This window comes from Candoia aspera, chromosome 1 (assembly GCF_035149785.1).
Source record: "Candoia aspera isolate rCanAsp1 chromosome 1, rCanAsp1.hap2, whole genome shotgun sequence".
NCBI lineage: Eukaryota > Metazoa > Chordata > Lepidosauria > Squamata > Boidae > Candoia > Candoia aspera.
Genome location: NC_086153.1, coordinates 186,984,173 through 187,008,373, shown reverse-complemented (window position 1 = coordinate 187,008,373; position 24,201 = coordinate 186,984,173). Strand labels below are relative to the sequence as shown.

General features: G+C 39.1%; 1 protein-coding gene across 2 annotated transcripts in view; it reads left to right on the top strand.

The window, feature by feature from the left end:
- The window catches only part of DNAJC10 (DnaJ heat shock protein family (Hsp40) member C10), a 33,837-nt gene that overhangs the window by 4,974 nt on the left and 4,662 nt on the right, over window positions 1-24,201 (top strand). For both annotated transcript variants that reach the window (XM_063318097.1, XM_063318098.1), the window contains exons 5-21: window positions 1,605-1,655; window positions 3,536-3,618; window positions 4,162-4,293; window positions 5,220-5,313; window positions 5,644-5,721; window positions 6,519-6,562; window positions 6,854-6,991; window positions 9,645-9,734; window positions 10,617-10,730; window positions 11,557-11,671; window positions 13,246-13,373; window positions 13,864-13,980; window positions 14,753-14,854; window positions 19,363-19,518; window positions 21,602-21,735; window positions 23,278-23,331; window positions 23,865-24,012. In XM_063318097.1, the coding sequence (XP_063174167.1) occupies window positions 1,605-1,655; window positions 3,536-3,618; window positions 4,162-4,293; window positions 5,220-5,313; window positions 5,644-5,721; window positions 6,519-6,562; window positions 6,854-6,991; window positions 9,645-9,734; window positions 10,617-10,730; window positions 11,557-11,671; window positions 13,246-13,373; window positions 13,864-13,980; window positions 14,753-14,854; window positions 19,363-19,518; window positions 21,602-21,735; window positions 23,278-23,331; window positions 23,865-24,012 (1,778 nt within the window). The remainder of the gene's footprint in view (window positions 1-1,604; window positions 1,656-3,535; window positions 3,619-4,161; window positions 4,294-5,219; window positions 5,314-5,643; window positions 5,722-6,518; window positions 6,563-6,853; window positions 6,992-9,644; window positions 9,735-10,616; window positions 10,731-11,556; window positions 11,672-13,245; window positions 13,374-13,863; window positions 13,981-14,752; window positions 14,855-19,362; window positions 19,519-21,601; window positions 21,736-23,277; window positions 23,332-23,864; window positions 24,013-24,201) is intronic.

Here is a 24,201-nt window from a genome sequence, read left to right as displayed (position 1 = left end):
GCCTTTATTATTATATTATATTATTATATATTATAAGTCTTAATTAGGCGTGTGGATGTTGTGTGATAGCATATCACATATACTTGGCTTTTTTAATTACTTGGGAACAGGACATCCATCCATTAAATTTATTTTCAGGGTTGTTAATGAGTTGCTTCACAGTATGTTCTCAGACTGCTTTCAGACTGAGTAAGAGTCTCCATTTAAAGTTGCTTCTTGGTATGGATAGTCAACTGGCAGTCCACCAACACTAGCCAGCCATACACTACATGCATGCATATATACACACATACCAATCACTTTCTGTTTGAGGTAAACAGTGTAATGCAGAGCACAGAAGAAGAATGAGAAGTAGCAAGCAAAAGAAATTAAAGGGGGAATCTGAGAGAAACTAAAAGGAAGTCAAACTGAATTTGGTTTATACTAATACCACCCACTATCTCTCTACTTTCTACCCTTGCAAGTTATCATTGCACTGTTTTGTATGTAGCCTGTTGTTTTTTAAACTTCTAACCTTCCTCTCTATATTTAATCACAACTTTCATAGTCCTCCCTTTCCCCTTAACCTCTTCCTTCATATATTAGTTTCACAATTAAGTTCTCATTCATTCTCTTTTTAGGGCTAAATCAACTCAGTGTGCTTCTTTCATACTGACCCTTGATTTTGTGTTCTGTCCGCATTTATTCAACATCCAGAGTCATTGAGAGTTGGACGGCATACAAGTTGTTGTTATAACTATTATTGATGCTATCTTTTCTTGTTTTACTATACACACTTCCTACGTATCCTATTCCCACTGCATGTAAATTGCCTTCATGTCTTTCCTGATAAACACAACTCTCACTTACCTATATTCTATAACAAAATGGACAGAGGCATGCTCTTAAATCAGCCGTTTTCACTTTCTCAACAAACCACATTCCTTGCACTGTAAGATAGACCTCTGATTCTGGGAAAGAAATGGGAGTGTTTCAAAACATTAATAATAATAATAAGATTGATATTTCAGTGTCAGTTTTATCTGGGAAAAAGATGGTTAGCCCTTTAGTCTCACATTCTGGGAAAAAGAGTTTTAAGCGGCTCTCGGAGACATTGCCTTAATTAATATACTAATAAATGAGTGCTAGAGTTTTGGTTTCTTCATATTTCCAAGATTTTGAATTAGCCTCTTTGCTTCTTGACTGTAAAGCAAACTAGTGAGACTTACTGTGAATCTTTCTTTCTGGATTGTTCTGTGCATGACAGTAGTGATACATGTGACAGAGCTGAGGTCTGAAACTCAGTTTAACCCAAACAAAAAAAAGTATAAATTTGCACACCATAGTTATGAACTAACTAAAGTTTCTCGGCTTTAAAGGCATGAATAACAGCCACTACTAATGGTTTTTCTGCTAGGATTTTGTTACTGTAAAATAGTCTAGGTTATGTGAGAAAAGCTGAGAGAAAATAACTAATTAGAACCTAAAAAGTCTCATTATTCATGGGTTAATGGGCTTTAAGATATATATGAACAATGGAGTAGTAATAGATTTTTAGTATTTAAATGTTATACAGCTATGTTACATGGTCTTCTAAAAATGCTAATTGGATGCTTTCTGACTAGGTATCTATGATGATGATCCTGAAATCATAACACTAGATAGAGGAGAATTTGGTAAGTCATTTGTGATTATGTGGTTCCTAACATTTCTGCTTTTGTTTATTCCAATTTCTTTATTGTGTTATGTATTTTTTGTTGTTGTACAGATAGCAGAGTGTCATTGTGAATCCATGTGAGCTAGTGTTCAAAGAAAGTTTTTTTTTAATTTACACCATCTCGTTTAGCGACTGCAGTTCTTAAATTGGAAGTGAAATGGTTGCTAAGTGAACACATGACTGAGAGAGAGATGCTGCAAAAATCACTGGTTGCTGCCATCTCATTCAGATGAAGTACTCCTGTGCAGCAAGTGCACAGATTGGATGGAAAATGATTTTTTTTAAATTACCGTTGTATTTGCGAATGTTTGCTAAATAAGGAGTGGGTGTATTGGGTTTACATCCTTCCTTTTATTTTGGAGCTCAAAGGTGACATACACAGCTCTCTCCTCTTCTTTTTCCCTACATCAGCAACCCTGTGAGGTTGACTGGGCTGGGAAGGAGTGATAGCGATTGAGCTATCACTGAGTGTGGACTTGAACATTAGTCTCTCTGCTTCTAGATCGGTGCCTTAAACACTAGCTCATACTTCAGGCTCTTATCCCCGTACTGGCTCTTTTCATCCCACAGTAAACATATTGACGTTAATTCTTTTCCCCCCTGTTTCTGTTTTTGCCTTGCCAAATGAATATGGTATGCATATTAAATTGACTTTTAAGTGACCATACAGTCATGAGATTGATAAACTGGCATGATGATTTGTAAGAGGTGGGATGCCAAAATATTCTCTGTTGCTGGGCAACTAGGAATCAAGATGGCAGGCATTTGCTGTATGCTCTTTCCTTTGGTCTAAGGATCTGTGCAGTTCCACTTTTAAAGAGCAGGGTGCCCTTCAGTTTTTATTCAGAGGGGAAGCAAAGGAAGAGAATTTCACTCCTACATGGAGCTGGCTGAACATACTTACAGTAACTGTTTTTGTAGCGTTAACTTGGGACCTGTGTGTACCCCATAATAGTTAACTGAACTGTAGCAGAGGTTCTGCCAAATCCAGCATTTGGTTTTCAAAAGTACCCAGCTTTGTTTACTTGCAAGGAAGGCCTAAAAACAAATGCTCCTCTATCTTTATTATTGCTTACTAGTGTTTCTAATATAGGCTAACTTTGAGTGGTGTCAGCCTTCCCAGGTGGACCAGACAGGAAACACCCAATGAGCTAATTCTACTTTATTGTAAGGCTACATTAACAGAATCTTGCAAGTCTGAAAGTACAAATCTCCTGTGCCTCCTTTACAGTCTGAGAAGTTAGGGAGGGTCCCTTCTGAGCCTCTTTCTCCTCCCGTTATGGAGCTATGGGCTATGCCCTCTCTTATCTGACTCTTCCCTAGGCAGCATCTCTTCACCTGTCTCTCAAGGTCTTTCTTACGTACCATTACAACTGGAGGAGATATGTTCTGCTGTGCTTGTCATCTTTAAATCTAATTAGCCATGTATAATGTGTTTTAAAAGCAGGGGTAGGGAATGAAGTGCCTTCACAACCAACAAGGCTAGTAATTGTGGATGATGGGAGTTGTTGTCCAACTGAACCTACAGGTTTCTCTCTCATCTTAAGGTCTTTTAAATTAATGGACATAAGTATATCCAGGTTTCCCACCCCCCGCCTCCATTGATGATGAGATGCAGAGATATTCCAATCTGATGCCTTTCCCATGTGTTGTCCTTCAATTCCCATCATCAGTGGCATGTTGACTGGAAGACATGGGAGTCCTACCCAGCTGGAGGGCATTGGTTTAGGAAAAGACTGAGCTAATCAGCGAGCTACCATTTTTCTCCCATTATGTTTGCCTGGAAATTGATCAGTGCTTATAATAAAGGTTTCTTCATCATTCCTCCTTTTTTAATAGATGCTGCTGTTGGTTCTGGAGAACTGTGGTTTGTAAATTTCTATTCTCCTCGATGTTCACATTGCCATGATTTAGCACCCACGGTAGGTTGCCGCAGCAGGTGTGTTGCCATTGAATTTATGTCCCAGTTTCTTTTCTTGTGGATGGAATCTTAGGGGGCTGACTGTGGGGAAAGGTGAAGACTTTTGCTGTGACATGAGAATAAGAGGAAGCTGCACCCTTCTGGAATGAACCAGAACTATATTTCAGCTATAAAGTGCTCTCCAGTTTGGTCTATGTGAAGCCCTGATTGCATGTTTTGGCAAGAGTGTAGACAGTGCCTTCCGGTCTGCCGCCATTCCTTCTGAAACAGCTCTGCTAGGAGTCAGATCAAAGATTCTTTCTCCACCTTGACAACTTTTGAGAGCATGTAGCAATGTCAGACAAGAGTGAGGAATGTGCTTGGTGGTGGTGGTGATTATGTCATTATTCAGCTAATCTAAGAATAAAAAGTAGGTTTTTTAATCCATAGTAGTAAAGCTATATTTGAGTTGCAATTAAGGAAACAAGTATTGAAATCACATTCTTTTAAGCATTTCCAAACCAGACTAAAAGGCTGAAAAATAATCTTTTTTTTTTATTTGAAGTGGAGAGAATTTGCTAAAGAAATGGATGGATTAATGCGCATTGGAGCTGTCAACTGTGGTGATAACAGAATGCTTTGCCGGATTAAAGGAATCAATAGCTACCCCAGCCTCTACATCTTTAAAAGTGGACTGGTAAGTAGGCATGCACTCTAGCATCCCAATGCATTCCATAGAGGAACTTTTGAAGTAACTCCACTGCATTCAGGGCTCTCTGGAAGGAAAAAAAGTCTTTCTCCATTTATTAGAAACTTGGGGACAAGCTTGTCCTAGCTGCATGCAGATGTGTAGCCTCATCAAGCTGAGAAACTCAAATACCATTGCAAGAGGGCATCCCAGCATTAAAAGGAAGTCTGTTTTCCCTCAATAATTTATTTCTTCAATGAGAAGGATCTTAGATTTCCTGAGAATATGCAGATTTTTTTTTCCTGTCCAGTCTTCATTTGTCTTAAATTTAGAATTGCCTTCCTTTGAGGTGGTATGATAGAAGGCATTTGGTGCTGAGAGGAGATTTGAAACAGTAGGCCTGTTCATGCTTTGATCCTGAAAAAAAACTAAGGCAATTCATGGAAGGGGTACAGGGCAAGGTGTCCTGCTTCCCAAATTTTTCCCAGTGTCTGTCCCCAATCTTTCTGTTGAGCAGAGATGAAGGGGGATTCTATTTGCTTCCAGAAAATGGGAAGAGAAGCCCCTGCATAATCCAAATCCCTAAGAATTTAAAACCCTGAATTCCTCCCATTGCAAGGAAGCTTCAGATCTGTAAGAGCTGAATGGACAGGATGGAGGTCAGGCTGTTGCTCTGTTCTGCTTAGGCCCAGCCATTCAGACTTTGCAGAACCGTTTAATATTTCAGCTAGGAGAAAAGCTACAGTATTGATAAGTTATGTATTCATTTTATACTCTCGATTCACTTTCTGATGTCAAATAAGAAAATCGTTGCAACTTTAAAAGCTTTCAGTAGCACAGATAGAGGATAAAAATTAGTTCCCAGAAGTATTGGTTAACATACGTGATCCCAAAATATTGTTTTAAAATTGGATGCTTTTCCAAATCTTTTTTAGAATCCAGTGAAATATTATGGAGAAAGGTCAAAGGAGAGTTTAATAAATTTTGCCATGCAGTATGTCACAAGCACAGTGACAGAACTATGGGCAGGTAAACTTTTATTTATTTATTTTCAAATAATTATTTATTTTCAAATTGCACCTGTGTTTCTTTTAGTATTTATTATTTTAGATCATCCAGAGCAGAGCCTTGGGCAGTGAGTAGAATATAAACAAATAATAAATAGTTCACTATTGGAATCAAATATAGGTGACATATTTTAGCTAAAATATGTCTCGTTCATAAATTAGAATACATGTATAGGTAAAAAAATGATCTTAGCATGATTTATCTGTAGCATGACTTTAAGTAAGCCTTCTGAATAAAAGAAAACAATAGGTGAAAATTTCTAAATCCATTCTGCTCTTTTTTTTTTGGCAGGAAATTTTGTTAATGCTGTAGAAAGTGCATTTGCTTCTGGCGTTGGCTGGTTAATTACCTTTTGCACTGAACATGGAGGTAAATATATGTTTGCTTATCAAAGAGTGAATGAGAAATTTTAATTTTTCTAACAGCCGAGAAACTTAACATTGGAAATAAGCAGGAAAATATTTAGAATTATTTCAAAGATAGGAATTTTTAAATTAGTTTGCAGTAGTACGTTTTGAACCTCAAGAGGCAGCATTCTGTGATTAGATAATGTAACCCTGCAGGAATAGGTTTTGCTTTTTTTAACAAGCTCTTTTGGAAAGAGATTTTAAAGATCTCATCTCTGCATCGAGGATTAATTACCATCTACTTTGCCCTTTTCCATTAATTTTAGCTCTTCTCTGTGATCATAAATCTACTTATCTTTTCAGAGGGGTGGGGGTAATCACTTCTTCCTCCTTCCCTGATTGGGCAGAAGTCCCAGACCCACATGAAGTCCATGCAAAGCCTGTGTGTGTGTGTGTGTGTGTGTGTGAGAGAGAGAGAGAGAGAGAGAGAGAGAGAGAGTATTAAATATGGGAAAAAATAGGAAAATAGTGGATTATTAGAAAAAATCTGATCTTTTTGGAGTGATGTAGATTCTTTAGGTGCCTCGTTTTATTATGTTTTGTATTTCACTTGAGAGAGACAGAAGTAGTATTTCCTGATTATTTTTCCTAGGATGCAGTGCCAAATGTAATCTCTATGCATTGATAATGTACCTTAACAGTTTTTGCCAAAGAATATTTAGTTGTGTAATGGTATTTGCACATACATACAAATATGTGGATTAATATAAGCCTTTTTTTAAAAATAATTGTTTAGTCATTGTAATGTCATTTGTCTAGATTGTTTGACTTCTCGAACACGCCTTAAACTGGCTGGCATGTTGGTAAGCATTGGTGTTTTGTTTTTTTAAATACATTAAATATGCAGATGAAATTTGGCTGAAAGGAAAGCACTTCATCTCACTGACTTCAGTGGGAGAGAGCAGAATGCATGCTAGAGTCTTCTATCCTGATTTAACTTTGGCTTGGCCATTATTTCTAACTCCTCCCTGGGATGGGATTATTTCATAAGCAAAGCATAAACTGGATGGTGGAGTATGCCTGCCATTCCAATAGAAGTGTAATGTGTCTCTATCAGATTTCAGTTTTTCATTTTCTGTTGTTTTTTGATACAGGAAGGCCTGGTTAAAGTAGGCTGGATGGACTGTGCCACCCAGGGTGAGCTTTGTGGTAATTTGGATATCTCATCTAGCACAACAGCGTACTTTCCACCTGGAGCCACCTTAACTAATAAAGAGAGAGGAGGTGTTTTGGTATGAGTTGTTTTACCATTGGTTTGCATTTGCGTGCGCTGAGGAGTTGGTGGTGGTAGTGATGGTGAAGGAAGAAGTATCTTTATTAGTATTTTTTTTTTCTTCCTAGATTTTGCTTATGCTCAGTTGGTACTTGTTAATTTAAGTGTTTTGGTATTTCTGGCATTCCAGAGAAAGAGTAAGGTTTTGTGTGTTGGAGAACACCGGTCCTTTATGTCAGCTTTCTCCAGTCTGGTGCCCTTGAAATATATTGTTCTAAATTCCCATCATCCCCAGACAATGCTGGCTGGGATGATGAGATTTTTATCCATCATACCTGGAGGGTATCAGTTGGAGGATTATATCTCTAGAGAACCATGTACCTGTACTGATCTTGCTGCCTTATATCATGTAAGCATTCCGGCAGTTAACTGTCCTAAAGATATTAAAATGCCCTGTGCTTAACTACTCCACTTAACTGCGTTCTTTTTCTAATGTTGAACAAAATATAAATACACTGCGTGCACAATTATTTGGCAAGTTGTATTTTTGAGGATGAATTTCATTATTGAACAACTACAGTGCTCTTGGTCAATCCAAAACGTTAATAAACCTCAAACCTGAATATTTAAGAAAGTAAAAGTGAGATTTTGGCTTTCTTAGGAGCATATCTATGTGTGCACAGTTATTGGGCACCTGTTAGTGTGCAGAATTATTATGCAACTAAATGAAAAACAAAAATTCCCCCATCTCACTTGTTTATTTTCATCTGTTAAAGTGAGAATAATAAACAAACAACTCAAAATTTACAAATAAACATTTCTGACATTTCAAACAACAAATCAGTGACCAATATAGCCACCCTTCTTTGCAGTAACAGTCATAAGCCTTCCATTCATGGAGTCTGTCAGTTCCTTGATCTGTTGACGATCAACTTTTTGTGTAGCAGCAACCACAGCCTCCCAGACACTGTTCAGAGAGGTGTACATCAAACGTTTTGCAACAAAACGTTTGATGGTTCTGTGGTCATGCCCCAATATCTTAGCAATTTCAAGAGTGCTGCATCCCTCTGAAAGACTTTTTACAATTTTTGACCTTTCAGAGTCAGTTAAATCTCTTTTTTGGCCCATTTTGCCTGAGGAAAAGAAGCTGCCTAATAATTATGCACACCTTGATATAGGGTGTTGATCTCCTTAGGCCACACCCTCCCTCATTACACAAATACACATCACCTGATATGCTTATATCCAATAAGCATTCAGGTTTATACAGCTTGGAGGTGGAAAATATGCATAAAAATGATGATATGGTCAAAATACTCACTTGCCTGATGATTGTGCACACAGTGTATTTAGGATAATGTAATATTGGTAGCTACTGGGAGGTAAAAGACTATTGCTGTTATCCATCTCTTCAGCTGGATTGCATCCCTCATGCATAACAATGCTTTTAATCAATACAAGAAAGGCATGATGGAAATTTACATTCCTATTTTTTATTCATTACTTTTATACCACAAATGTAACTCTCAGATTCCCTATTTTAAGGAATAAATCTAAAAAGAAAAGATGTGATCAGACCAGAATTAACTCCCTTTAAGTCTCCTGGGTTTCACTGAGGCATTGTGCTGAAATATAATCAAAATTGGTATGGAATACCATTATCTTTAAGCCAGGTGGTGTCTTAAATAAGTAAGCAGGCTCCTGTCTGTTTTCAGTAATGAACAGTTGGTCCTTTTTCCTTTCTTCTGGGATCAAGTTTTATAAATTATGTGCTTATAAAATGTGTTTTGTCAAATGCTATGAGTTATTTCGCCTATCAGTTTATTGTTAGAAACAGAGGAAGCAATATATTTAAGGATTAGGAAGAAACTTAGAATAAACTCAGGCAATAATGAATGCTGCTTCCAAGGATATCAAGCTTCGGAAGCTATAGAGTTTCACTGCTCTTGCCTTCCACTTAAAACTTTGCTATGTGAGACAGCTCCAGATGAACAATAATGTCTGAAGAGCACAAGTCATAAAGTAGAAAAAAAAATGATTTGTTTGACCCAATAACTGGCATCTCCCTGAGCAAACCTTGAGTAGTGCTTGGAGCTGTGCACAGATATGGATTAGAAAGAGAAAATGTGATTTGGTATGTCCGTAGGCTCATTTGTTTGACCTGTTAGCATCTCCTTATATCAAACACGTCTTTTCCTTGGGTCACATGTGAGCCAAGGAAAAGACACAGCTTTTTAAGGAGTTGCTGGCCAGTGTGACATGTGTATCCATATATGTTCAGAACTGTTTTTTCCATTTGGAATTCCTTCTGTGTATTCTGAAATTTTGATAGGACCTAAGTAAGGGTGAGAAGGAACATATAGTGACAAAGGTTATCTTATTTCTACAATTCTGTCTAACTCAGGATCATTTCAGGGAGACTGAAATGTTTTAAGGAATGGGAAGGTATCAGAAGTGGCAGTACACATAAACTACACAAGTCTTCCTCCATTTCCTTCCTACAAAACATCTTCCTCCATTCTTACCTATTTCTTTCTTCATCTTGTCCATTCAGGAGAGTGCAGAAATTGCTCCTGAAATGCATTAGAAACATTATTGTGAACAATTACTATAAATAAAATAACTACTATGCAGTTGAATAACATTTATGTGATGATTTCCACCCCTTTCAGTATGTGAACTCCTTAGATGCAAGAGAAATATATTTGGAAATCATGCAGCACCTTCCAGACTTTGATACAATCTTGGCATCTACTTTAAAGGTAAAAAATTTAATTCTCAAATGATCTCTTCATTGCAACATATTTATTCTTTTTGTTCCCTAAATCATCATTTTTCCCTTATATGTCATACCAGTCCTCTTGTCTTACATCTGGGCCATGTTTCCTTTTAAAGGCCTGCACAACATATGGCCTTGTATGGCCCACTGGCATTTTTAAAAAATTCAGTAAATTCACCACCACCAAATGTTGCGGCCACCAGGAAGGATGCGCCATTGCCCCCCTTGAAAGACATGCTGCTGAGCTCCTCCAACACCTCCAAGCCTCACCAATACTGCCAGCTCTGTTGCTGCCATCAAGATGTCCTGTTCCCATCTGCAAATTGTGCAGGCCTTCTGTGAGGTTCAGTGATGGCCCTGGGCTTGTTTCCTTAAACCAGGATGTAAGAAGTAAAGGAAAAAATAAAAGAATCTGTTGATTGGGAAATGAAAATTCAAACGATTCGAATGTGCATATTATTGCATGGATTTATTTAATTTGTTGTGGCTATGTATTTGATACAGCATATGCGCAAGCATGTTCACCCATGCATATGTTCGCTGCCTGCTTTGAGGCCATATGTTATGATAAATTTCTGTGTACACTAGAGAAAGGTGCTCCCAAATGCATCTGGCTCCTTAGAAAGGTACATTTCAGAGTAAACTTTCATCAAATTGCACCATGAATTAAGAAGAAACGTATTTATAGTTATTCAATTGAGAATATGTGCATACAATAAATAATATGTGGTGCTACAGATAACCTGATAAATCTTATACATCTGGGAAGAATCAGCTAATTTATTTGCTCTCTTTTCCTCTTTTGTTTAATATTTTTTCTTCAAAAAGCCTGAGTTGTTTTTCCTTGTCTTTTCCCTTTTGCAAGGATCATGTGGCCCACCATCGATGGTTAATATTTTTTCAGTTTGGCAAAAGTAGCAAGTCTGATACCCATGACCTTAAGAAGCTACGTGTTCTCCTTAAAGCTGAAAATATTCAAGTAAGTGTGTGAAGCTTGATAATCCTTGATTTAAAGAGACAATATTGTTTTATGTGATGCCTTTTTATTCCATGGATTGTTCAAAGCCTGGTCATTTTGAAGATTCCTGCTACTTTCTTCTGGTCCCTTGCTGCAGTCTTGTTCCCACCTTCATCTGGACACCCATGCACTTGTCTCAAAGATGTGTCCTTGAATTGGGAAGACTAAGTTAAACACTTTTTCCCAGGCTGACATCCAGCAGCTACTTGCCCCTTCGTGCACTGAGTCAGCATCTAAGATAACAGTCTTTCCCTTTTCCAGTTGAGATGAATTTGGAAACACACACACATTGGAAGGCCCTGGATGTTTCTTTTTGCTACACCTCCCAAAGCTTTAAGACCGCTGACTGCTACTACAGGCTACGCTTTCCTTCTTCAGCCTGTTGAGATATTAAGGGGTTCTAATATATCTTTTCTCCTATAATGGGAAATCCTGAGTTTATGTCAATGCATTGCAGTTACCTCCAAGTTGGCAAGTGTGTACAACAGCTTGCAAGGTAGCCTCAAGATTTGAGATTCTGACTTGCATAGAACAGTGTGAGCATGCTTGGGATAAAACTAGACTTTGATTGCACTTGAGGCACATTGGCTAAAATATGTCAAAACTGACCAGTGCTCTCATTATTAGCAAGGAAGGACAGACCATTTCTTAATAGTGTCAACAAAGAGCTTGAGAAAAAATGGACAAGGAAGAGAAGGAAACAAGCTTTAAAACAGAGTGAAAGTAGAATGTTTGTTTTGTGGAAAGTTTGCCTTAGACTTAAAACTTACAGCTGTTTCTTTTACAGGTTGGCAAGTTTGACTGTCTTACTGCAGCTAATATTTGTAATAGTCTGTATGTTTATGAACCATGCGTAGTAGTCTTTAAAGGACGGGGAATGGATAACTATGAAATCCACCATGGTATGCAATTTTTATATAGAAGATTTATGGCACTTATAACTAGGATAGGCAATTTAGTATTTTACACCTGTTTTCAACTGCAGCTTCACAATTCCTTGCCATTGACCATTCTGGCTGGAGCCAATTGGAATCAAAGTACAAAATGAGTAGATAGCTTACTTCTGATTTATTACGCTGTGGTATCTGAATGTCCTTTCTTTAGGGAAGGGTTGGACTCTGTGCTGGCCATATGTGGCCCTCCCAGCTCCTCTTTTGAAACACCCATTGAAGTCCTCCATGAAGTTGGTGAGGATGTAATGTTAAGACTATTTTTTCCTTCTGAGGATTCTGTGGTCACAAGGATTGTGCTGATGACAACTAGTGGAGGTTTAAGGCATACCCTGCATCCCTTAGCCTCACCCCCAAACCTTAAGTTTATGCTTTACTAGTGGATGACACAGTTCCCACTCCCTTCCCCATATACAAACACAGTTGGAAAAGGACCAACAATGTTGGTCTGTCCACTCTGATAATATAATGATGTGGCAAATAGAAAATCAAAATGGCCTCCAGAACAAAGAGCTTGCCTACCCTAGCCACTATGGAAGAGTAAAGATCTGCATGTACTAAAGGTCACATTTAAGATATATATGAAAAGCAGTCTTGGGTGCTGCTGTTGTTAAGCAAAGACTGAATGGGAGTTTTCATCTCTTTCTGTATTGGTTATTTTTCCATCCTGAATCATCTCCTCCCCCTTTGCTGTCATCCTCCAAGCTGCTTACTTTAATACAGCTTGGAAAATAATTTGAGGTAAATGTAGCCCTTTGAGAAAATGGCCAACTGAATTTAAGTAATCTTTTCCTTTGGCTTGTGTTGCTCCTTCACTCAAAAGTACAGCTTTCCTGGGCTGTTTTTCAGTTGGTGCAGGAGATGGGTTATTGCACACATCTGCACTTAATAGATATTCCTTAGGTTCATCATAAATTGATTTGATTGGCTAAATTGGCTCTGATCAATTTAGCACAGTGCATAGCTTGCCCCTGTACTGGAGTTTTGTGGAGCCAGATTTTTTTTTCTCTCAATCCTCCAGAAAGAGAACTGATTTTACTTTTATTACTTTAAGTGAAAATCTGGATGCTGTAGAATTCAGGGATAATAATCCCATAGAATTGCTTGGAATTAAGTTCAGGGTGATTGAAAGAGGCTTTCTTGCAACACTTCATCATTAACCCATGGCAGCTTCCCTTAACCAGCTGCCTATCGGAGGTGCTGGTTTATATTCCCAGATGAGAGTTGCACTCTAAAGCACAGTTCTGTTAGGCAGTCTGACTTGTTGTGGCATTCCTGCACCTTCTTTCATTATGAATACTGCATCTGTCATGACCTCTTAAAAATACTAAACCCCATTTTGGGAAGCAGTGATCTTACAAACTTGATTAACCCTCCTCAGTACACATGTTCTTTTTCTGTTTTCTGCATAGAAAACTTTAATCCCTCTTTCTCATCTTCACCTGTCTCACTTTCCTATCCTGTTTTGCTGAGCAAACAGCAGATGGCTGTCCACACCACATCTATATTTTTGTTTCCTTTTAAAGGGAAGAATATTCTGTATGATTTCGTGGCCTTTGCCAAGGAGAGTGTGAATTCCCATGTCATCACTCTTGGACCTCAGAATTTTCCCGGCAAAGAGAAAGAACCATGGCTTGTTGATTTTTTTGCACCTGTAAGTATCATCATAGAGCCACTTTGGTGTAGTGGTTAAGTAACCAAGCTAGAAACTGGGAGGTTGTGAGTTCTAGACCGGTCTTTAGTACAAAGCCAGTGGGGCGACTTTGGACCAGTCATTCTCTCTCAGCCCTAGGGAAAAGGCAGCGGTAAGCCACTTCTGAATTGCTTGTCAAGAAAACTGCAGGGACGTGCCCAGGCAGTCAAGAGGAGTCAGGACTGACTTGAAGGCACCAAAACAAAAAGTATCTCATCATACTTCCATGTAGTTAGCGCAGGAGCACATGTTGAGCAATAGAAGCACTTGGTAAATTCACCCTTAAAGAACAGAGCCCAGAGAGGCTTGTGCCTTCCTCCCAGTTAAACTCCAAGGAGACGGTTTATGAATAGGCAATTACCAACAACAGTTGGTCAAAAAGAACCAAAAAATTGTGGTGCGCTGGGTGACTGGGGAGATGTTGGTTTTTTCATTCTCTCTTTGATATTAGTGGTGCCCTCCTTGCCGGGCTTTATTGCCAGAACTGAGGAAAGCATCAAAGCATTTGTATGGCCAACTAAAGTTTGGGACCTTGGATTGTACAGTTCATGAAGGGATTTGCAATTTGGTAAGTTGCAAATCAAATTACTTCGCCGGCATACACTTATATTTATTAACTTATTAACTCTTGGGGGGAAGGGGGAAATTACGTCTTGTTTTTTATAGTCAGAAGCCCCTATTTATATGAAAACCAGTCTTCTATACATAACATACACCCACTACATACTTTGAGAATCTTAAGCTTTTAAGCTTTATGAAGCCGAAGCCTTGAAAATAAAGATTTATAAAGTGCATAGAAAGTAGGTGGAATAATTTATCTGATTTTAAAGAAGTAGAACTTTATAAAAGAGTATGTAAAGAGCTGAATATTCAGACAACAGATTTCTGTGCATGAATCTATTCATTTGATTATCAAAAACTCAGTAGAGTTTGAGTCTTAATAATCAGGAAAAATAGTTATTTCTTTAATTTAAATTCTACCTCTTAAAAAAAAAATTCAAAACATTTGTCAGAAGTTAAAATGTTCTCTGAATTAGAGGACCAACTATTCTGTGCAGCTTTGAAGCTGTAGTCTTATCCATGGTTGCCGGGACTGAGTTCTGTTGGGACTTAAATACATAGGATTTCGCTATTAAACCTTTTTGAAACCTGACTAATATCTATCCTGTCTGGCACTGTGGTGTTTTTTCACTTCTGTTTTTTTAATAAATAATTGCAGTGATACAGGGTATGGGTATTTTGGTTTAGTTTTCAGAAGAAAGGGACCGCCAGAGGACTGAATGAAAGGGGGCACGGCTCCCGCTATTTCTCAACATCTTTTACTTCTTGATCTTTTATAGCACAACATTAGAGCTTATCCAACCACTGTGGTATTCAATCAGTCTCACACACATGAGTATGAAGGACATCACTCAGCTGAACAGATCTTGGAGTTCATTGAGGTAATTTTATTTATTTATTACATTCAGGCCCCGCTGCAATCCCACTGGATTCTCAGGAGCTTTGGAGGAATATAAAAATAACTGTAACGCCCATGGTCCAGTTAAAATCAAACAAAACCTGAAGCATTCAAGCCAGAAATGTTTCCAGTGTGTGTTAGACTCTTTGGCCTGCAATTATGCCAGATGTGAATGAAAAGATGGCATTTTATTTTGATCATGTGTTGTTGTTTATTCGTTTAGTCACTTCCAACTCTTTGTGACTTCATGGACCAGCCCACACCAGAGCTTCCTGTCGGTCGTCAACACCCCCAGCTCCCCCAGGGACGAGTCTGTCACCTCTAGAATATCATCCATCCACCTTGCCCTTGGTCGGCCCCTCTTCCTTTTGCCCTCCACTCTCCCTAGCATCAGCATCTTCTCCAGGGTGTCCTGTCTTCTCATGATGTGGCCAAAGTATTTCAGTTTTGCCTTTAATATCATTCCCTCAAATGAGCAGTCTGGCTTTATTTCTTGGAGGATGGACTGGTTTGATCTTCTTGCAGTCTAAGGCACTCTCAGAATTTTCCTCCAACACCACAGTTCAAAAGCAACTATCTTCCTTCGCTCAGCCTTCCTTATGGTCCAGCTCTCGCAGCCATATGTTACTATGGGGAACACCATTGCTTTAACTATGCGGACCTTGTTGTCCGTGTGATGTCTCTGCTCTTAACTATTTTATCGAGATTGGTCATTGCTCTTCTCCCAAGGATTAAGTGTCTTCTGATTTCCTGACTGCAGTCAGCATCTGCAGTAATCTTCGCACCTAGAAATACAAAGTCTTTCACTGCTTCTACATTTCCTCCCTCTATTTGCCAGTTATCAATCAAGCTGGTTGCCATAATCTTGGTTTTTTTGAGGTTTAGCTGCAAGCCAGCTTTTGCACTTTCTTCTTTCACCTTCATCATAAGGCTGCTCAGTTCCTCTTCGCTTTCAGCCATCAAAGTGGTATCATCTGCATATCTGAGATTGTTAATGTTTCTTCCAGCGATTTTAACTCCAGCCTTGGATTCCTCAAGCCCAGCATGTCGCATGATGTGTTCTGCATACAAGTTGAATAGGTAGGGTGAGAGTATACAGCCCTGCCGTACTCCTTTCCCAATCTTAAACCAGTCCATTGTTCCCTGGTCTGTTCTTACTGTTGCTACTTGGTCGTTATACAGATTCTTCAGGAGGCAGGCAAGATGACTTGGTATCCCCATACCGCTAAGAACTTGCCACAATTTGTTATGGTCCACACAGTCAAAGGCTTTAGAATAGTCAATAAAACAGAAATAGATGTTTTTCTGAAACTCCCTGGCTTTTTCCATTATCCAGCGGATATTGGCAATTTGGTCCCGAGTTCCTCTGCCTTTTCTAAACCCAGCATGTACATCTGGCAATTCTTGCTCCATGAATTGCTGAAGTCTACCTTGCAGGATCTTGAGCATTACCTTACCGGCATGTGAAATGAGTGCCACTGTTCGATAGTTTGAACATTCTTTAGTGTTTCCCTTTTTTGGTATGGGGATATAAGTTGATTTTTTCCAGTCTGATGGCCATTCTTGTGTTTTCCAAATTTGCTGGCATATAGCATGCATTACCTTGACAGCATCATCTTGCAAGATTTTGAACAGTTCAGCTGGGATGCCGTCGTCTCCTGCTGCCTTGTTATTAGCAATGCTTCTTAAGGCCCATTCAACCTCACTCTTCAGGATGTCTGGCTCTAGCTCACTGGCCACACCGTCAAAGCTATCCCCGATATTGTTATCCTTCCTATACAGATCTTCTGTATATTCTTGCCACCTTTTCTTGATCTCTTCTTCTTCTGTTAGGTCCTTGCCATCTTTGTTTTTGATCATACCCATTGTTGCCTGGAATTTACCTCCAATGTTTCTAATTTTCTGAAAGAGGTCTCTTGTCCTTCCTATTCTATTGTCTTCTTCCACTTCCACGCATTGCTTGTTTAAAAATAATTCCTTATCTGATCTGGCTAACCTCTGGAATTTTGCATTTAATTGGGCATATCTCCCCCTAACACTGTTGCCTTTTGCTTTCTTTCTTTCTTGGGCTACTTCTAGTGTCTCAGCAGACAGCCATTTTGCCTTCTTGGTTTTCTCTTTCTTTGGGATGTACTTTGTTGCCGCCTCCTGAACAATGTTGCGAACCTCTGTCCAGAGTTCTTCCAGGACCCTATCTACTAAGTCCAGTCTCTTAAATCTATTCTTCACCTCCACTGCATATTGCTTATGAATATTAGTGAGCTCATATCTAGCTGATCTGTGGGTCTTCCCTAATCTCTTTCGTCTGATCCTAAATTGTGCAAGAAGAAGTTCGTGATCGGAACTACAGTCAGCTCCAGGTCTTGTTTTTACCGACTGTAGAGATGTCCGCCACCTTTGGCTGCAAAGGATGTAGTCAATCTGGTTTCGGTGTTGTCCATCTGGGGAAGTCCATGTATAAAGCCATCTCTTAGGTTGCTGGAAGAGAGTGTTTGTTATGCAGAGTGAGTTGTCTTGGCAAAATTCTATCAGCCTATGTCCTGCTTCATTTTGTTCTCCCAGGCCATGCTTACCTGTGATTCCAGGTGTCATTTGACTGCCCACCTTAGCATTCCAGTCTCCCGTGATGAAAATAACATCTCTTTTAGGTGTGTTATCCAGTAGGTGCTGCAGATCCTCATAGAACTGCTCTACTTCAGCTTCTTCAGCATCTGTGGTTGGGGCATATATTTGGATCACTGTGATGTTAGATGGCTTGCCCTGAATTCGAATTGAGATCATTCTATCGTTTTTTGGATTGTATCCAAGCACTGCTTTAGCCACTTTGCTATTAATTATGAAGACTACTCCATTTCCTCTGTGGTCCTCTTGTCCACAGTAGTAGATCTGGTGGTCATTTGATGTGAAGTGGCCCATTCCAGTCCATTTCAATTCACTGACGCCCAAAATGTCTATCTTTAATCTTGACATCTCACCAATAACCACATCCAATTTGCCCTGGCTCATAGATCTTACATTCCAGGTTCCAATGGTGTGTTGATCCTTAGAACATCGGATTCGCCGTTCACCACCAGCACCGTCGGCCGCTAGCCGTCCTTTCGGCTTTGAGCTAGCTGCGTCATCACGTCTGGGGCTAGTTGAGCTCATCCTCTGTTCCTCCCCAGTAGCATTTTGACCATCTTCTGACCTGGGGGTCTCATCTTCCGATGGTATACCGACATATCTCTGGTTGTACTGATCCATTTAGTTTTCACGGCAAGAATACTGGGGTGGGTTGCCATTACCTTCCCCAGGGATCGCATTTAGTCTGACCTCTCTGTCATGACCTTCCCGTCTTGGGTGGCCCTTCACAGTTTAGCTCATGGCATCATTGAGGTGCTTAAGCTCCAGCACCACGACAAGGTAACGATCCTTTGCTGAAGATTTTGATCATAAATATATTTAATGAAACTTTCATGTTAAAAAATGCTGCGTATTTCAGCATGGTACGTTAAAACCATTCCTTCTCATCTTTTACAGTGTTACATTGAATAAATAATTTACCCAATTTAAAACAATAAAAATATAAATAATGGTGACATAACAAGCAATTTACAATGAAAGAAATGTAAACTGTATAACACCAATTTTTCCAGTTCCAAAACCTTGATACCATCATGAGAGGCACTACCTGTCCCCAGAGGTAATGTTGCCTAGCACTGGTTGGTGAGGGTTGCACACTTTCAGCTTCTTTCCAGGCCATCATGGCAAGCAACAATAGCCTTGTGCGCTCAAGGACAGGCTGGAGAATCTCTGATGGATGGTCTCCCTGCAACTGGAGAATCATCTCCTAATGGCATGGATCCCATAAAGAGTGTCCACCTGGCTGGGTGCTTCTTTCTCCTTTGAACTCTTCTTTGTAGAGATGGTTTCTTGGTTGCGGAAGGACTGGCTAATTCCAGGAATGAGCCAGGACGTGGCCGTGGGCTGGCTTCTACTTCCCCTGGGAACTTAAAGGTTTGAAGTACAACTCTCATTGTTCCTGTCAGTTGGGAATGTCAGTAGTTTCTAACAAACAAAGAAAAAGGAATTGCAATTTATTTAATGTGGATTTAGCTATATCTGAACTTATTTGCACCAGGTAAGGTGCATATTCTCCAAAATATTTGAATAGATAAGACATTGCATTCGTATTTCTCTAGTTTGTGGCGTCTGGTTCATTTTTTGAATAATTGCTGTACAGAAGTCTCCCCCACCCACCCGGTGCTTTCCAGATATGTAGAACTGCGATTCCTATCCAGCTGGCAATCCAACAGGCAATTTGGGGAGATATATTTGACACACCTTGAAGATTCTATAGTGAAATCAAGGTGATGCTACCATATTTACACAGTAGTCTAAATATATTGCCCATGATTTCAGCTGAACATTGGAATTTATCTTTTTTATTGGAAGAGGAGTTGATACATTTGAAAAGGAATTTCATTAAATCTTCTCCATTCTGTGTTTCAGGATCTTATGAACCCTTCCATGATATCTCTAACACCAGAGACTTTCAGTGAGCTAGTGAAGAAAAGGAAGGATAACGAAATCTGGGTGGTTGATTTTTATGCTCCCTGGTGTGGCCCTTGCCAAGCTTTAATGCCAGAATGGAAGAGGATGGCAAGGGTAAAAGCAAATATTGCTTATTTTTAGCTGTCTTAGAATGTATACAACATACTTTTTTCCAAAATACCATCCGTGGAAACTCCCTCAGTGTCCCATACCATTTATGCTTAATTTTAATATATTTTGTCTATGATAATTTTTATATATGTATTTTGTCTATGGTAAAATAATTCCTGTCCTGTCACCTGGGAAGCCTGCACAAACACACAGAGAGGTGGTTGCAAACTTTACTGATAAGTTTGTAAAGTAAATAAACAAGCAGCAAAGGAAATGTTTGTCATGCACACAGCAGAGAAACAAGTCCCCAAAAGTCCAGTAAGCCTTAAGAGAGTTTCAGTCCAAAAAGAGCAGGCGCAAGATGGGTCAAGTGAAGTCCAAGGGTCCCAGCGTTCTAAGAGGTTCATCACCCAGTCCAGGTCCAGAGTCAGAGTCATGAGGTTTCAAGTTGGGTGTCAAGGCCCACAGAGTCTGGGTCGGTGAACGGTTGTGGCCAATGGAGAGACTTGAGCACGTGGCTCTTCTTAAAAAATAGCAACCCTGGTGTTGCTCATTTGGAAGGGTGAGGCTCCTTTCTTGCCTTTGCTCTGCTGTCCTCTCTGCACAGCGAGCCCTTGCACTGGGAGGGGGTGGCAGCTCAGATTCCCCGTCTTCAGAGACCGGCGGCAGCTGTGCCTGCTGATTATACTGGACAGCCCCACCTCCTCTCCCTGCAGCTCCTCAGGCAGCAGTTCATCCAGCAACTCTGAAACTGGCTGCCCATTGTCGGTCTCATCTGTGTCTGAGCTCACCAGGACAACTCCTGACTCTTAGTCCATTCAGTATTTTCTTCCCATTCTGTTGTAAGAAGTAGGCAGAAAACGGTGTGTAATTATATATTAGAATTAGACATAAGCAGGGTCCGGGTCACCTGCCTGCCTGTGAATTGTGTTTTTGTTATCCCTATAGTTTCAAGTAATTGGAATAGTTAGTGCAACAGATTTTAAAATGCATTGGAAATAGACATAAGATAGAGTTGTGCTTTTCTTTTGAAATTATTGAGATTCCATATCTGATTTGTGGCTGTGGTTTGTTTAAATTCCTCAGTTATTTCTGAATGATGCATTCTCTCCATTGCCTAGAATGTAGGAGAAAATAAAAAAAAGAGCATTAACTTAGGCAAACATGGGAGATATGACAACTTCTTGGGTCTCCTTGATTACAATCACAAAACGTTGTTTTTGGAAATAGGAAAGTGCTTTAAAGGAGCATCTCCGAATTGCTTTTCCCTTAACTTTCATACAAGCAGTTTGGGACTAGAAACTCTTTAGAGAAGCTTAGCTGGATGAGCCTAAGCTATGAGCCAAACCTACCAGTTCATCTGATTACCACCATTTTCATAATGAGATCTTAAAGGCTTGGTTTACTGTCCTCCCCATAACCACTATACACATACACAGACTCCAATTCACTGCATAGGACATAGGTTCGGGTAGCTCAAAGGCTTTTTCTTTTGGAAAAAGAGAGAGGTGTGCATTCTTTCCTTGTATACCAGGTATGGTGTCTTCACTGAAACCATGCAAAAATATGAAAGTCTAGGGGTGTTTCCTAACTTGCATCTAACTGGGGCACTAATATGACATGGCAGCTTTTTTTTTTTTTGTCACGTCTTCAAGAAGTTGCTTTATTTCCTACCTGGCCTAGGAGTGAGATAGTCTTAAGTTGCCCTTAGCTGTACTGGTGTTAAAATAGTATCTGTTCCCTTATTCTGATGCTGTCAGAGGACAGCCTCAGGCTGTGTAAAGGCTGGTAAGTTTTGTTTCCTGTTACATTGGAGGGAAGTTGGGTGAGTTGAAATGGGCTATAGAGGAAAGATAAGGAATGGCAAAGGAGACTACGAAATTTCATGCCAATAAAATTTCCTGCTAACTCTAGCCATACCTGGGGAGAGACTGTAAGCAAACTCTTCGGATAACAGGCTATTGAATAAGGTAATTGGGTAGATTTCTTTAAAAACCATCTTTAGATTTTTATTGCAGTTATGGTTGGATGGTTTATTGGAGCAATTTTTACAGCTCAACTTGAATAATCCATTCCTTTGTTTTAGTTGCTGAATGGACTGATTGCAGTTGGTAGTGTGGACTGCCAAAAATATTTTTCTCTTTGCCATCAAGAAAATATTCAAGGCTATCCTGAAATACGGCTCTTCCCGCAAAAATCAGCTTCATCTTATCAATACTAGTGAGTAATGCAATTGTTCACATTCCAATCTAAACTCATGCAAAAATGTTTTAGTTAAAAATGCTTGTATGTGAAGTGTGTTTTGAAGATCTACTAAGCAAGTATTTATTTGTCTAGATGGGAAAAATAATGGTAGTCTAATATTTATAAAATTTAAAATCATATAGATAGATAGATAGATAGATAGATAGATAGATAGATAGATAGATAGATAGATAGAAAAAATTCAGTGATTTGGATGAAACCCTATTCACTAAAATTGTATAGTACTTTATATCTGAAGGCAGATTAGTAATTTGACGTGGCTGGAAATGCAAATATAGCCTCTGCTTGCAACTCCTTTATCTTTTCCCAGGATTGCACAGCAGCTGCAGAAGACAACCACACAATCCAGGGGAAGTACACAGCTCCTTTAAAGAGTTGCATATAAGTGCTACATTTGCACCCTTATATTCCCCACAATATCTTTTTTTGCTTTGGAGGCCCTGTTGTTCAATAGGATTTGTAACACTTTTGATTACTTTCTTTTTAAATATTTACCAAAAGCAAGTCTATTACATGACTTATTTTCAAATGTCATTATTCATATTATGGATCTGACCATCAACTAAAGTAAATTAGCACAGCAATGTAGGTGTTCTAGTGTAGTACTTCGTTTTACTTTGGAATAAATCTCTTTGCACTGTTTTGATTATTCAGTTGTATTTAACTACTCATTTATGGAATTCGTGCCCTTGAGATACGGTGACAGAATCTAGTGTAGGGACTTTAAAAGGTGTTTAGATAAATTGGTGTTAGGTAGATCCTAATAGAACCTATTAGGAATGACTGCTGTATGAAACTCCAGATGAGGGCGCAGTACCCTTCTAAATGACTGATCGATGTGGTAGCTTGCAGGCCTCCTAAAACTGTGTTTGACCACTGGGCAAACAAAACTACTGGGTCTGACCTAGCACAGTTGCATTTGTATTATATTCTTATTCTCATTTTTTAAAAAAAAGAATGCCCATCATTTCAGGATCCATAATGTTAAATTATCATTTCCTGTCACATAGAATTTCTCCTGTGGAAGAAAACTTAAGGAAAACCTCGTGCAAAAATTGAGTCTGTAGAGCAGCCTTTCTCAACCTTTTGACCCTGGAGGGACCCTTGAAGTACTTTTTCAGTCCTCAGGGAACCCCTGCACATTCAGGCTCAAATCTAGGCCAGAAGTTACAAAATTATTATATTTGTTTTATGGGTAGACCTGTAGAGATGCATTAACAGTGTTCTTAAACTAAAAGAATGAAATTTACCTCTTGAATGTGAAGTTGCCCGAATTTGAAATAATTTAATAAATCTTGATCTCCCAGGGAACCCCTGGTGACCCCTCACGGAACCCTGGGGTTCCATGGAACCCTGGTTGAGAAACCCTGCTGTAAGGTATTTATTTAAGGAAAAATGTATTAGTAGGTTTCAGGGTAAGGATACCTTTGTGCAGCTCTTCTCCAAGCTCATTCTTTTAGTAGAAGGGTAACTTTTTATATATATATCTTTCTACAGTAGCTACAGCGGCTGGCATCGGGATGCCCATTCATTGCGAAGATGGGTGCTTGGGTGAGTTGTGTACATCTGCCTTTGTTCACAAGTTGATCAAATGTTTTTGTTTGCTTAAAAAATCAGTTTGCCTGATGAAGAGTTTGTAGAAATTTGGAAGCTTATGCAGTTCAATAAAGTTTGGCCTCATAGAGGTATTGCCTTCCTGTAGATTCTGAATTTTCTCATAGCCAAGAAAGGTGTTTTATGTTCTCATTTCTTTTTTTTTTTCTCTTTTTAGTGGAAAATTGCTGATTATAACAATGGCTAGTCATTTTTATTATTAAGATCCCCAGTAAAATTAATCAAAGGAAATTCTTCAGAGTAAAACATTACTTTTTTCTGAAACTCAGGCAAATGTATGATCAGTACTTCAATAGGACTTCTTCACTTTTGGTGATGAGGGGGTAATCAAAATCAACATTTATGATTCTCTGCTTTTAAAAATACTGAGTTGTTCATGGCACCGAAAGATGCCCTGAACTCATTCACATGAAAATATTAGCTCCATTGTTGATTCACTGAAATCCCACAATTCTTCTCTTTCTTTAAAGTTATCTGCCTCAAGTGTCTCTGGATCTGACACCTCAGAGCTTCACTGATAAAGTTCTGAATGGGAAAGAACATTGGGTCATTGACTTCTATGCCCCTTGGTGTGGCCCTTGCCAAAATTTTGCTCCAGAGTTTGAGATACTAGCAAAGGTAATTCTTACAGTTTTCCAGCATCAGAAAATATTTGTTTAATTGAACTTGCTTGTTGTACCCCCCAAATTAGCTCCTAACCAGGATATCTAACATTCTAACCTCTAGATTATTTTGCTGATTCAAATACAGTCTCCAGTAGAAGAGAATATATGTAGCTCAGGGTTGAACTGTGGATTCCTTGGTGCT